This window comes from Chinchilla lanigera, unplaced genomic scaffold (genome assembly GCF_000276665.1).
Source record: "Chinchilla lanigera isolate Chin_1 unplaced genomic scaffold, ChiLan1.0 scaffold00052, whole genome shotgun sequence".
NCBI lineage: Eukaryota > Metazoa > Chordata > Mammalia > Rodentia > Chinchillidae > Chinchilla > Chinchilla lanigera.
Genome location: NW_004955453.1, coordinates 468,255 through 483,283, shown reverse-complemented (window position 1 = coordinate 483,283; position 15,029 = coordinate 468,255). Strand labels below are relative to the sequence as shown.

Sequence of the window (15,029 nt, the reverse complement as noted above, 5' to 3'; positions counted from 1 at the left end):
GCGGCCCCCCGGGCTGGCGTCGGGGTGGGCGCCGCGGCTCAGCAGGTGTCGCACGCAGGCCGTGTGGCCGTGGGCCGCCGCGATGCGCAGGGGCGAGGTGAGCTCGCGCTTGTACTCCAGGGTCCAGAGGCCTGGGGGGGAGGTGGGAGGTGTCAGCCGAGTGGAGCAGGTGGGGACCCCTGAGCCCGGCAGTGAAGCCATTCTCCTGGAGTGGGGACCAGGTGGGCGTGCGGGGGGCAGGCCGGGGGTAGAGCCCCAGAGCCCCGCACTGCGGGGAGGCCGAGATGCGGACCGGGGAAGAGAAAGCGGAGCGCTCGGGAGCGGTGGCGGGGCCAGCGTCGGGGGTGGGCCTGAAATGCAAGGGGTTTTGCCGAATGCGGGCTGACCGGGCGGTGCGGTGCGATTCAAGGAGTCATGAGCTGAAGGAGCCCGGTGCATAGCGGGGTGAATCTAAGTGCAGAATCCAGCAGTTCCCGAGGTGTGAACTGGGGCCGCTGGACGCGAGTGGGGAGGGGCTGGGTTGAGCCCCAAGCTTACCACTCATCGTTCAGTGAGGAACCGACAAAACAGACCTGCCCGCCCACCAAGGTTGCTCAAGAAAAGGACCCGGACGAGTTCAGCCCTCTTGGGAGTGGCTGGGGTCTCCAGGCTGCTTTGATCAGCGCCATCCTGGTTGGTTTCTTTGCGCTTCTCAGGGGTGTGTGTGGTGTGTCCAGGATTGAGCTTTCTTGAGGGATGAATGAAGCGCGTGCTATACATTTCCCTTCTCTGAAAAGTTTGGTGCTTTTAAAAAGCCCGTGGAAGGTTGTTAGCGGCAGAGGCACCCGTGGACATGGGGGAGGTGGTCCGGAGAACACACATCAAGGGGCAGGGTGCAGGCAGCCAGGCATTCTGATAATGATGGAAGGATCGATACCGCGGCTGTAACGAGCTGCGGGGGAGACCCTTTCTGCAGGCCGCCTCCTTCCCGGGACCCATGCTGAGCAGGTTTGAAAGACCACTCATTAACTACCTACCTGTGTGTGGAGCAGAACCCCAGCCTGCCCGTGTCCCAAAGGCCCGGCCGGGAGCTTGCTGCCCACTTGGTGGGGGAGGGGCGGTCTGCCGTCCCTGGTGGTCAGAGGCCCTGGGCTGGGGCCTGCATGGGTTGGGGCTTGTCTTTCCTGCTGAAGGCGGTCCTTATGGATAGCACTAGCCTACATTCCTGCAGGGCCAACTCTTGGCTCTTCCATTCTATTTACTTTGATGGGAAATGTCGATTTACTGGCCTCTGCAAAGCCTGCTAAGTTCCCAGCCCTACTCACCCGCTGCCAACAGCTGTGTTCCCCTATCCTGGGTTCCTGAGTCTCCTGCAGACTGATAGGAAGGGCTGGGGTGGGCATCTGGCTCAGCTGCAGCAGGGGGCCAGCCCCTGTCCCCAGGTCCCGGCAGGTACCACTGGGCTTCCTGCAGGCCAACCAGAAAGCCAGGTTTCGGAGGCCGTTCTCTGCCAGAGGGCTGAGTCAGCAGCGCAGAGCCCCACCCTGGTCCCAGTCTGCCACGAGGAGGAACAGGCGTGCGGTTTCTCCTCCGTGGGGGCCTCCTCCCACATACCTGGTCCACGCCAGCCCCTCAGGAATGGAGCCGGATGGGACAGCACCCGGCCATGGAGGGGACTAAGGGCCGGCCCCTGAGGACCAGCCGGGAGTCCCCAGAGCACTCGCTGCCCATGATCCCTGTTAGGCAGAATGGAACCAGCGGCCAGGACGCCTTCATGCCCGTGAGGGCAGACGAGAAGGGCTGCTGCTCATGCACAGGAGCTGTTCCTGCTGCAGAGAGGGCAGGCGGCAGGGCTGAAAAGGCCCAGAGTCCCACTGAGCACCCGATTCCTGAGGGAGGGGAAGTGAAGGGAAGGCAGGGGAGGGGAAGAAAGGGGAGGGAAGGAGCGCATCCCACTGAGCACCCCGCTTCCCAATCCATTGCAAGCCTGGGCCAATAGTCTTTCTGGGCTGCTATTTCTGCACCTCTTTGCCATTGGCACACTCTGACTTCCTGTTGTGCGGGCTGCCATGGGAGAGCTGCAGGGGCGAGGGCGGGAAGATTACCCAGGAGAGGGGAGCCAGACTTTGGACATGGGCAGCATGTAGAAGATGGGTTAACACGCCGTCCATCTGACCTTGCGACGCTGGAGCGTGTGTGGCCAGAGGAGTAGCATGAGACCGAGCAAGATGCACAGCTGCACGTTCAAGCAGCTGGCCTTGTCCGGGCAGCAGAAGGACAGCAGGCCCAGAAGGGCTTGCTGGGAGGTGCTGCAGCTCCCTGGGCACAGACGCCTGCGGAGCCCACCAGACCCTGCCTGGCACCGCTCCCGCCCCGCCTCCTCAGAGCACAGTAGGAGCTGCCCAGCCCCTGGTCAGGGTTTCGGGTTTTTCCCTCCCCAGGGGAGATACAAACACAACCGAGTTGGTTCCACAGTCCTTTGCGATCAGGACTCACAGATCAGGGACAGGAGATGTTTGTGGCAGATTCTCAAATTCCCACTGTCTGGCAGAGCTGGGCTGGATCCCAACATATGAACCCCCTGGTGGGTGGGGTGCCAGGTTCAGCTGGGCAGGTGGAAGGGCCTGCACATTCGGGGGTCTGCTTTCCTGTCCTGTGAGAGCGATCATGCTTAAGGCTTCCCTGGCTTCCAAGAGGAGGTTCTGCTCGGGGCCCTGTGCTCCTCCCTCTGTGGACGCCGGAAGTGCTCCCTCCACCCCGGAGCTGTGGTATTCACAGATTCATAGAAGGATCACAGGGAGCTGCGCGCCAGGGCCTGGCTGTCCTCCTCCTCTGGCTCCCGCCTCCTGGCTGCCAAGTGTAGGTGCTAGCGGATCAGCACCCAACCCAAGGTTCCTCTTTCGAGGCAGGAGGCATACCCAGCATCATCAAAGGGCAATTCTCACCAGTCAGCTGCCTTTCCACTTGCATCTCTCACAGCCCATCACCCAAAGCCACACCTGAAAACCCCTGATGGTCAAATTTCATTTAGAGCAGGCGCCCTTTCCTTACAGATGTTCCTTAGATGCACTGTGAACAAGCCCAAGCCACACGCGGGACCCCTAGCAACTCCCTAAAAAGTGCATAACCAAGCTTTAAAAGAGGGAGGGTACCTGACAGCCCAAACGTGGCTGGGGATTTCACCTGCCACTCCATCTCGTCCTTACTGATCTCAAACACCAGGTTGGCATCCTGGAAGAACTGGTCCATGAGGAGCTGGACGTGGTCCAGGTCTCCTTCAATCAGTGCAGCATAGTACTCGAGTTCTGGGGGCCTTGCTTGCAACTGAGGCTCTTTCTCCATCTTCTGAAGGATTTGCAGTTTTCCTCTGACCGCCTCTGGCCGTCTCTCCATTGTAAGGCAGTTGATTTCAGAAGAGTTCTTCAGGAGGGGAAAGATGGTCTTCCGGAGCAGGAGCTATTTCTATTGTCATGATTCAATTGTCCTTCAATTGGAGCTCAGCGGTGGCGTATTTATAACTCCTGTGGCTCTGATGTGATAATGGTCACTTGATATGACCAGGGTCATATGACCACAAGATGCCACAGCACTCAGCCACCCGTGTGATTATATAGATGCTAACTCCGGAACAAGACACATGCGCTGATCCCGACCCTGCTGTCCATACGGTGAGGGCAGACACCCAGCACTCGTGCTGGTTCTGCTCGACTCTTCTCTTTTATCTGGTTTTCAGGCAGAAGACTCTCAGCTTGAGATAGCACTGAATGTAGCTGTTTGTGCAGGTTAAGATACTAGCTTGTAAACATGACTTCTGTAACCAGAAACGCTAGGGAAATACGTGATGTCCTGTTAGGTTTAAGGTGATGTGCTACATTCAGAATTTGGGTATGAAAGTCTTAAGCTCAGAGGGAAGAAACAAACCTTTATGATGTATACCAGTTGCTATTTACATATTATAGCATCTGCTCCTAATCACGTCCTTGGGAAGGAGGTAGTGTGGCCAGGGCTGCTCCATAGTGAGTGGCCGAGCTCTGATCAGAGCTCCTGCCTCAGAATCCATCCTCCATCCATCATGCCATGCTGCCTGATGCCAGAGTGCCACCCACTCTTAGGAGACCAGAACTAGAGAGGCACCTGCTGTCACTCTCCAGGCCCCGTGTTTGTGTGTTTTGGGAGCTAAGAAATCTTTCTATATTGACACAGGCTTGCAAGAAGTCAACGGGGAGTAATATTTCATAGCGCTTGAAAATGACAGGAATTCAAATACCAGTGCCCATAAATAAAGTTTACTGCTCATCGATTTACATATTATCTGCTGGTGCTTCCCAGTCCTTCACGACAGGGTGGAGTGGTTTCAACAGTGACAGGGAGCCCACCGTGTTGGATATGTTTATTATCGTTTTTATTTTTTGGCACTGGGAATCGAACTCAGGATGTTGTGCTTGCCAGGAAGGCGCTTGTGCCACTGAGCTAGATCCCCAGCTGGGAAATGTTTATTATCGAACTCTTTGTAGGGAAACTTGAGCCCTAGTTGAGAAGTTAAGAGACTCGGTCAGGCACCCCCAGCAAATTCATATTCATAATTTTTATGAGCAAAGCATTACTACTTAACACAGGCAAGACTTCTTGTTCTGGCTGTAAGGGGCAGTTTCTTCCTTTCTGTCCCTCTCCTCTCTCGACTTCTAGGGATGGATGTGTGCTCTATGGCCATAGCAACCCCAAGGAGGGCGCTGAGGTGGGGGTGCTGTCCCCAAGTAGGAGACTCTGTGGGGCCAACCAGGGGCCCCCAGAGACATCATCAGAGCCTGAGTGTCCTGGGAGTTTATTCCTATGGCCGAGGACTGATCCCCAAATAGGCATCCTTTGCTCAGAATGAGAAATGCAGCAATTAAATAAATAATGTAGCAGTTTTTTTTTAATCAGTAATTTACTAAACGTTGAATCTCTATAATCTAAAAATCTGAAGCTGGAGATGCTCCGAAATATTTGAGTGTGATGCTCCCGATATTTAGATTTTGGAGCATTTAAAACTTCAGATTTTTGCATTAGAGATGTTCAACCAGTAGAGTCTATACAATTCTGAAATCAGAAACATTTCTGGTTTTAAACATTTTGGATAAGGGATACTCAGCCTTTAGTTACTTACTATAGTTTAGTTTAAGGATTTATTTTATTATATAAAAATTCAGCTCTTTTCTCCTTGTAACCAGTGCTGTATACTACACATGCGCACGCACGCACGCACACACACATGTACGCACGAACCCATGCATGCACGCACGAACCCACGCACGCATGCATGAACCCACGCACGCACGCACGCACGCACTTCTTGTTCCTCCCTTCCCAAGATGCAGGAATGGGCCTTGAGGTCTCACTAGAGGGCCCCTTGCTCCAGCCGCTTGAGTTACAGTGCATGAATAAGAGACGGAGGCTAAGCCGTGGGCAGAGGTTGGGAGGAGAAAAGAGTGGAAGAGCTGAGCACACTGTCAGGAGACGGGAGCATTGACCTTCTTCCGGGCAGTTGTGAGTCAGAGCCTCCAACACTGGCTTCCAACATGGGACCGGGGATGTCCGGGGGCTTGGACCTGTGTGGTGCTGCAATCCCACAGACCGCTGGCAGCCTAGGAAGAGGTCTGCAGGCAGGCAGTAGCATTCACCAGGCGGGGCAACGCCTCCTCGGTCGCAGCTGAACTTCTCACGCATCCTCCTAGCCAGCGTCCCGCACTCGCATTGTGTGCTGCACACGGATCCTGAGCCAGTCCCCAGCCGTGCAGGCGCTCAGTATCGGCTCTGTGTTCCTGAGAGTAACCCCACCTCTGGCCTGCCCTTTGTCCCTCCAAAGGGGACCGCAGCGGAGGGAGACCTCCATGCTTCCTCTGAAGCAGTATGGGAAAGGATGGAGTGAAAGTCACGCGCATTTGTAGTTTCATGCGGATATGCATTTACCCTTGCCATGGTCCAGAGTTACAGGCTTCAGCGGGTGTCACAGGCTAACCCAAGGCCTGCAGGTTTCCCTTGGTGGACAGACCCACCCCTGTTCTGTCCAAATAGCCTTCGTTCAGGCAGGTAAGAGGTGCTGCGTGGGCCATAAAAGCAGAGGGCTCCCACAGGTGAGGGGCAGCTCTGGATGGGGCCGGGCCACTTGGTCATGAGCAGTAGTTGTCCACTTCAAAGGCAATCTTAAGCTCTGTGGCTGTATCATTTCTCCAGCAGAGCCATTGCACCATTTTTCTCTGATGGATTCTTTATAGATACATTCCTGGAGGACTCATTGAAGCGTGACTACAATGTGATACGGGTGGAGTTTGCCTTTCACTCTAAGCTGGAGGATGTTTTTGTAGCTGATGTAATCTGTCACTGGATATTTTTAAAAGGGGTGGGACCTGGAGGTGAGTCCAGGGATAGAAGTCGTTCCACACTGCCGCTCAACGCTAAATTTAGCTTCCCACGTGGTTTTGCCAGCAGCGCCCTAAATTCCCAAGCCTGACTTCAGTAGGTAGAGAGTAGTAGTCAGGAGCAGACTTGGTTCTTTGTGAGACCTTTAAAAATAGCTCATGGTGGACAGCGTTGCCTTTGTAAATAGGACAGGTAGATGGCTTGCGAGGCAGAGCGCTTTTAAGACCAACACATCCATTCACCTATTCATCCCTTAAATGTGGTGTGGTCTTTATTACGTTGTAGGGTGTGTTGTAAGATTTTGGACAGTCAGAGACAGAAACTATAATGCCCCTGTCTGTAAGATCACTTTAGACCTGGGAAAGCTTTCTAGCTGGGTTAGGAAAAGGGTGGCTTGGGAGTATTCAGACAAAGACTAGCAGCACTTGGTGCTCGGAAGGTCCTTAGGAATAAGTCAAGGTGGACCAGGGGAATTTCTTTTGTGACACGGTTGTTCCTCACATGGAGGGGATATGGGCAACATGCGTCTGTATTTCGACCTGCGGTAGGAAGAGTTATGAAAACTTTCTGGAGGAGATAGAAAAACCATGGTTCTTTCTTTAGCAAAATCTAGTCAAATAACTCAAATAGTAACTCGATATCTGTAGTGCAGCAGGAACCTGGATTCATGGAAGACGATTTTTCCACTGACAGGGACAGGGTTGGAGGTTGGTTCTGGAATTAGAGTTTCATAAGCAGCAGGCAACCTAGATCCCTTGTATGCACAGATCATAGCGGGGTTCGTGCTCCTGTGAGAAGCTAATGCCTGCGGATCTGTCGGGAGGTGGAGTGCTGGTGGTAGTGTGAGTGGTGGGCAGCAACTGTACATCCAGATGAAGCTTTGTTTGACAGCCTGCTGCTCACCTCCTGCTGTGTGGCCTGTTCTGGTACCAGTCCCGAGGGCCTGGAGGTTGGGGACCCTGCCCTTCAACAGTGCTTAATACTTTGGCTGCAGAATGGTACCATCTGAGGAGCTTTGGAAGGACTGGTGCCTCGATCCCAGCCTGAGAGATTCTGGTTGGAAAGCTCCTCACAGGCCAGAGCAGTGAGTTGATTTAATCGATGTCCAAGCCGAAGTTACAACTCCAGGCACATAAGTTCCTGCTTTCTTGTGATCACTCGGCTTAAACTGACTCGCTGCTGTCGATTCTTGTTTCTGGCCCTGGAGGTTTCTCTTTCTTGTTGGTAAACTCAGCTGTTAGTGCTACAGGTGAGTGGGTGTTTGTACATAAATTTAAGGGCCACAAATCAGTAAATTATGTGAAGTTGTTTTTAGACATTTGAAGCGTGTGTGCACAGTAAGAGTCATTTGTCAGTGGGGTGCCATGGAATCCCCTTACTCATCGGGACTCTTGGCTGGGTAGAATCCAGCATCCTTCTTGGAGACCCTGAGGCACCTGCGTCTTGACTCCTGGCTTTCCTTGACTTCTGTGTTTGCTCCAGTTGCGTACATCCTGCCCCACTCTCACACTAGCACACACAGGTCACACACAGTGAGTTTGGCAGTTAAACTGAACATGGGGTGGCTTCGCACATCCTTGTTCAACCTCTCCTCTGGTTCTGCTTCCTCTCTCTCTGGTGCCATCATTAAAATCCTCCCCCTTTCTCCTGTAGTGTAGTTCCATGCATTCTTGGGCCCTAGGAGTTGTGGTAACTGGTCAAAGAAATGTTTCTGAAGAAATGCAAGGCCCTCCTGGAAAGAAAGGGATTCTAATTTATATAATTTTCTCCAACTCAGTACATTTAATATTTTTAGTTCTTCAGATGAACTGTCAAATGGTATCTATTTGATGGAAGAACCTCATTTGTATGGTGGGCCACGGCAGAGTACTAAACAAATGTAACTGCTGTGGGCTTTTATAGCTGAGTGTGGAGTAAACTTAGGAAAAGGGAAAACAATCTAAGCAGGAGAGGCTGCCCCGCTTTTGTCCAGATGACTCAGTGAATGGACTGAATTTCCCAATAACAAGCCAGGTAGTAACTAGATTTGAATATAATTTTTGCAAAGAATATTTTTGGAACTTACACAATAAGCGTAATATTTTGTCTGCAGGAGGTACAGAAACTAGTTCTGCATATCTGAGCCTTATAGTGTAGATGGCTAATGAGAAGGGACTTTTGCCAAATGAGATGAAAAAGGGGAAAATGAGATGAAAGGTAAAAAGCTACCTTGAAATTATAATGGGAGTGCGAATGGTGGTGTGGGAATGGTGATTATTGTTTTCGTGTGACATGGAGATCTTGGCTTCCTGGCACTGAGCTGGCGAATGATCTTTCCCTCAGCAGCCTCTGAGGGCTGCTGCTGCCCGTGGTCTGTGGGACAGCCCTGCCGAGCCTGGTTGGGGCAGCCTGCTGGATTACAGCGCTGGCTCTCCCCGCAGCCCAACTTTCCCAGCTTTCTCTTCAAGAAGGAGAGTTTCCAAGGTGGCAGGGTGTCCCTGCTGTTTTCTCCCATTGCCGGAGAAGGGCCAAGGTTTGGGATCTTTCCTGAGCCACAGATGAACGTTGGGCTTCCTCCTGGCACCAGTGTCCAAGTGTTGGACTCATGCGGGCACGGAGTCCGAGGCACCTGGCACCGTGAGATACTGCGCGCACGTCCTTAAATGCACCAGGTATGCTGACGGCTGGGTCACTTTTGTTCATCCCAGACGGTCCGTTTCTGTAAATGCCCACACACTAACCTGGGCTGAGTCCCCGGGTGACAACCTAGCTCCCAGGAGCCCAGAGCCGTCTGACTGGCAGCGGGTTTATTTTCACACTCTTACTCTCTCTATTTAATTTCGACAGGCCACCCTTCCTTTATTTCTCCTCTTTGCAGAGGTTCTTTTTTCTCCCCCCTCTTAATTAAAACAAATTCTTAAAAATAAGAAGCTGGGCAGGAGCATAAGGCTGTTTCTACTGCTTCCGGGATGTTTCCCCCAGAATCATTCACACAGACATCACTATCAAAAATGTTAGAGTAGCTTAACCTCCTCCCTGAATAACAATGTTAGCGCAGCACACCTCATTTAACAAAACATTAAAACATTTTACTTCCTCAGATCAAGTGTATCTATTAATAATGACTTAAATTGTCTGTACTGATTTCACATTATTAAGAAATCTCATTCCCATCATGTGGAAGAACGCAACGTGGGGGGAATCAACCACACCATCACTTATTTTCCCGACGTGGCAGCTAAGCCCAGCACAGCGAATGCAAAACAACAGTCGCTCTCTTCTTGGGAGCGGGTCTGATCCAAAGGCCTAGTGCTGCGTTTGTTGGCAACCCGGGAGGCCTTCTTGGGCAGCTCAGACACTGCGGTGCCCTTGAGCACTGCCTGTCCACTGTGGTCGAGTGTAAAACAGAGCCACCAAGTCCTCAAGGTGCAGAGCCCCAGGGAAGCAGCCCCGGGAGGACACAGAGAGACTCCAGGGACCTTGCCGGGAAGCATAGCTTCGAAGCCTTTCCTGACAAAGGTGACGAACGTGCTTACAACTGTCATGGGGATTTAATTACATGATGAAATTGCAGCTTTTGCCTCTTGAGACAAATTGCATGTTCAGACTGATTGTTTTTTATGAGCCTCACACCGGGAGCAAAATACTTCTCTCTTGAAGTTGGTTTGGTCTGATTGTTATGCTGATCATTCCGCGCTCTCTTTCAGAAAGGCCAAGTTCACTGGTCTTGGAGAGGGCAGGTCCCCGGGCCGCTCTCTGGCCCTCTGAAACCCTGGGAAGGGCCAAGCCAGGTGTGTTTTGTCTAAAGGATTCCAAGTTTGTTGGACTTATTTCTTTATTGACAAAAAGTAGAACTTTAAACTTCTAACAGAAAAATAGGAAAATAATGGTAAGAGTAGAAATGAAAATTAAACATACATGATGTCCAATTTTACTAATTTAAAAATGTAAGTTTTTTTTTTTTGCCTATCAAATTGTGACTTTTTAAAAAGATCAATTTTAAACTGGGCATGGTGTAATCACTTGTAATCCCAGCGTTCGGGAGGCTGAGGCAGGAAGCTCACCGTGAGTTTGAGGCAGCTTGAAGTGCATAGTGAGACCCTGTCTCATAAGAAAACAAAATTAAATTAAATTAAATTAAATAATCCATTTTTGGAGTTTATTGATGCTGATGCTCTCATAGCTTGCACAGAGCAGTGAACTTTTCTGTTGAGCTTGGAAATACTATATACAGCATTTCCACCTACAGAGCATTTTTCAGGTGCTAGAAGCATTAAAAGAGCGTGGAAATCCTTGTCTTCAAGAGTGTGAAGTTTGGCAGGGCTGGAGCTCAGCGGTGGAGCCCTTGTCTCGCGTGTGCTGGCCCTGGGTTTGACCCTCAGCACCTCAGTGTTAAGCTCAGTGCGAGACACAGACACGGATACCATTGGCTCGCGAGTGAGATTGAGTCCTCCCGACATGGAGGCCCCAGACACCATGAGGATGAGGCCAGTACAGTGCCGTGTGGAGGGAGCAGGCCAGCGCGGGCTTCCTTGCTAGGGGACATTCAGGCAGAGCGCAGGAGAAGCAGAGGGAGGGACGGTGTGTGTCTTCCGGGAGTCTCGCCCTCCTCTTGTCCTGTTGCTCTGGGGACCCAGTCCCATCACTCTGAGCACAGGGACGAGAGTGCATTGTGCAAGCCAGGCGGGGGCTCAGGCAGAGGGGATCCGGGTAGGAAGGAAACCACGGGGCACAGTGGGCCTGAGGACATGGCAGGTAGTGGCAGGGCCTGGACCTTTGGGGGACACAGATAAAAATTTGGGGGGGCACTTGTCACCCAGGTATTGGCACCTGCAGGGTCTGACATCTCACGCAGCTATGGAGACATCTCACTTGGAGAACCAGTGGTGCCAGGCCCAGGTGCAGGTAGCGAGCTCCTGCTGTATTGACCCAATGCAGGACAATGGTGACAAGTCACATCGGCTCCAAAGCTGCCCTCGGAGCCAGCCCCCCACCGTGTGGTCAGGCTGGGGACCCACCTTCTCCCTGCCCAGCTAGGCTTTCTGGTGCTGATCCTAGAAGACGTCCTTCAAGGCAGACTATGGCCAGGCCCCATCTGTAAAGCCCAGGTCATGAGCCACCTGGAGGGAGGGCAGGGGCGTGGTCAGCAGGCATGAGAACAGGAAGTAGCAGAGGAGACGGCCCAGGAGAGGATGAGACAGATAGTACCCCGAGGCTCGGTCTATGGCAGTTTCTCAGCCACTGGAAGGGAAGGGCCAGGGATTTCCGGGATGATGGTGATGGTGATGAATCTCAATGTATTACAGACTGATTCTCCTTCAAGATTCGATAAAAAATAATTACTGGGAAAACCGGAATGGAATGTGGACACATAATCACAGGCTCACAAATCACATCCGTGGATGTTGTGTTACACTGTCAAATGGCTGTAAACACTTCCAAAGGCTTACTGTCGCTCTCAGGGCAAACACTTCCTGGGGTGACACCGGCCTCCACGAGACCCAGAGCAGCCCTGTGCTGGAGCAGCCTTGGGTGAGGGAGGGACAGGCCAGGGCCTGCCGTGAGACCTCTCTGTATGCTGAGTGGGATGTGCAGGACTTTTTGTACAGCTCACCGGATAGTAAATATTTCGGGTTTTATGGGCCACATACTCTTTGTGGCAACGTCACCTCTGCCACTACAGCACGAAAGCAGACAGAGGCGAGCAACGTACATGGCGGATGGTGGCTCTGCTCCAGGGAGACTTTGCTCATGGCAGCAGGCAGCTGGGCAAGTGACCAATGTGGCTGCGGGCAGCAGGGCACCAGTGCAGGTTTGCAGGAGGGAGAGCTACACGCTGCATCCCGAAATATCAGGCGGTGATCGCAGCCTTCTCCTCGCACAGCCTTCAACGCTCCTCCCTTGAAACCTGCTCTGTCTTCCCCAAGGAACTGTGACCACCAGCGGTAGCGGTGTCCGGGTGCTCCAGCGCACGTTTGACTCCGTCCTCAAACCTGCCCTGCTTCTGGTTGGCTGAACTTGAATCTGCAAACTTACATTTTGCACTTCCAAGGCTGAGAGAGGGTTGGTAGTTATTTCTTCCACCAGTTCTTCTGCCCCTTCCTCTTGGTCTTTGCTTTCATGGACTCCAGGTGAGTATGTCAGAACTTTCCTATTCTCCCACAGCCCCGATGATTTTATTTTCAATCACTTCTGTTCCTCAGATTGGGAACTTTTGGGAACTTTTGTGTGTGTGTGTGTGTGTGTGTGTGTGTGTGTGTGGTAATGGATTTGAATCCATTTTCATTGAGCTACATCCCCATCCCTTTTTATGTTTCACTTCTGAGACAGCATCTGGTTAATTCACTAAGATGCCCAGGCTGGGTTTGAACTTGCAGTCCTCCTGCCTCTGCCTCCCAGAGTGCTGGGAGTACAGGTGTGCGCCACCACAGCTGACCCCTGTTGATGTGTTTGCTGGCATCTTCCATCTGCTGTTCAGCCCGGTGACGGTAGAAGGAGCCCAGCCCTGTGGTCAAGGGAGTGACACACGCCTGCTCCCATGTGCACACCGTGTTAGTAAGAGTGAGCGACCAGCTGGCACGTCTCCCGGCCCCATCTCCGCCTCAATCCTCAGCTATGTGAAAAAGTTTTATGTTTTTTCCCCAAGCTACACAGTCTCATTCCTCTGCTGAATGGTTCCTTGCTGCCTTTCCAGGTTAAGTGCAAAAATGCTTCGTCTCGAATTCGCAGCCCGCCCCACACAGTCCTGCACTGCGGACTCGTGCTCGACCGCAGCAGCTACCGCCCTGCATGGCACCGGGCCTGACGCACACTTCGGTGGCTGTTCTGCTCCTGCCTTGGGGGTCCCCTCCTCCCCATCACTGTCTCCGAGGAGCTTCAGCTTTGCAGGCTCAACCCAGGAGCTCGCTACAGTGTCCTCCAGATGCCGTTTGCTCCATAAATACGTATTTGAGCTGGGCGTGGTGGCGCACCCCTGTAATCCCAGCACTCGGGAGGCTGAGGCAGAAGGATCGTTGTGGGTTCGAGACCAGCCTGGGCTACAAAGTGAGCTCAAGGCCAGCCTGAACTGCATAGCAAGACCTTGTCTTAAAAAGTATTTGAGGCCCCACTGTGGGCAGGACATGGTGAATGGGGCCATCTCAACCCATCATGATGTCCAGGTGCCGGGGCTGGAATCAGAGGTAATGGGAGATGGGGTTCGTTGGTGGAACGAGGCTGCTGAGGGCAAGTTGCTCCCCACTTGGTCCTGGGGGTGTTTGTTCCCGTCGCCCAGCCCTGCCTTCGTCGCAGGGACCCGTTGTCACGTAGGAACGGCAGAAGAGCCTCTCTCCTATTATCCCTGGTGCTTTTTGTTCTTTTGAAACTCTCCAGCGCGCTCAGGAGTGATGCTAATAGGAGGATGTCATCAGCATACATTATTGCTTTATTAGCCTGTTTCTCAATTTTGATTCTGAAAATATCTTGATTTAGTCTAATTGCAATTTCGCTGTGTTCCACAGGCAGTGACGGCTCGTCCTAGAGGGGAGCGGAAACGCCACCCTGTAGGATTTCTCTTCCTGCCCATATGCCTTTGAAGCTGGACCATTAGGTCTGAGGCATGTATCTCATCTTGTCACAGTGTGATTCGGCTTGCTTCTGGGAAAAATAAGCACCTAGGGTGTGTGTCTTGTAGAAACCAAAGAAATATTCACACGCGATGTGGTGAGAGGTATTTTTCCGTATCTGAAGTAGGGGCTGCTGCCACAGCCGTTTTATTCCTAAATAATTTAACTATATTCAAAGATAATCTGATGTTATTGTAGGAAAGTGTATTTCTAATAAATTCCACTTGATCTGGGTGAATCAATTCAGGCAGCGCATAATTGAGTCTGTTAGCAAGGACTTTAGCAAGAATTTTGCAATCAGCGTTAATTAAGAAGATGGGACAATAATTTGTGCATAATTCCAGATCTTTTCCTGGCTTGTGGATCAAAGTAATAAGAGCAATGCTCAGGCTGGTGGTGGGATAGTGTCATTAGGTGCTGATTTATAAGTACTTAGAAAGGTTTAATTTCATTTTGCTTCGAGCAGGGTCTCCCAGCCCCCACACTCTGGCCGGGTGAGCAGGGAGTCGGCGGAGAGCTCTCCCCTTCCCTGCCCGGGGTCACCTTCCGCTTCCATCCGGTTCCTGCCTTTATTCTCCATTCTTTTGTCCATGTTTTTTCTCTGATGACTTTTGCTGAATTATTTGGAGCCGGGCACTTCATGCTGTTAGAGCTCAGTGCATGCACACGCAGGTGCATGAGTGTGCGATGTGTGTTTGTGTGTGCGCAAACACGCATGCCGTATGTGCATGCAATGGTAATTCAGAGAGATGTACAGGGCTTCAGTGAGGGAACAGTTTGTCGTGGCTGTTCCCGCCCAATGCCGCTGGACGGGCAGGCTGCAGAAGCCCCTGACCACAGCACTGGAGCCATACCTGGCTTGTCCTCTGTTCCTAACCGGCTACTGGCCAGTAAGGGGGCACCCTCAGGGGGGAACACAGCCACAGGATGGACTAAGGCGCCGCAGGATACTGGACACAGTGCTGGCATCACGCTGCACATCGGCTGTGAGACCCTGGTGGTAACTCAGCTTCTCTGAGCCTGGACTCCTCTGCTGGAAGGGTGGGATATACTAGCTCTTGGGAAATG

At 52.2% G+C, this 15,029-nt stretch overlaps 1 protein-coding gene across 1 annotated transcript in view; it reads right to left on the bottom strand.

Annotated features, from left to right (window-relative positions):
- Positions 1-15,029, bottom strand: part of Asb18 (ankyrin repeat and SOCS box containing 18) — a gene marked incomplete in the record, with an annotated part of 60,848 nt that overhangs the window by 37,848 nt on the left and 7,971 nt on the right. The window contains 2 exon segments of the mRNA XM_013519996.1: positions 1-131; positions 3,132-3,254. Coding sequence (XP_013375450.1) covers positions 1-131; positions 3,132-3,254 — 254 coding nt within the window.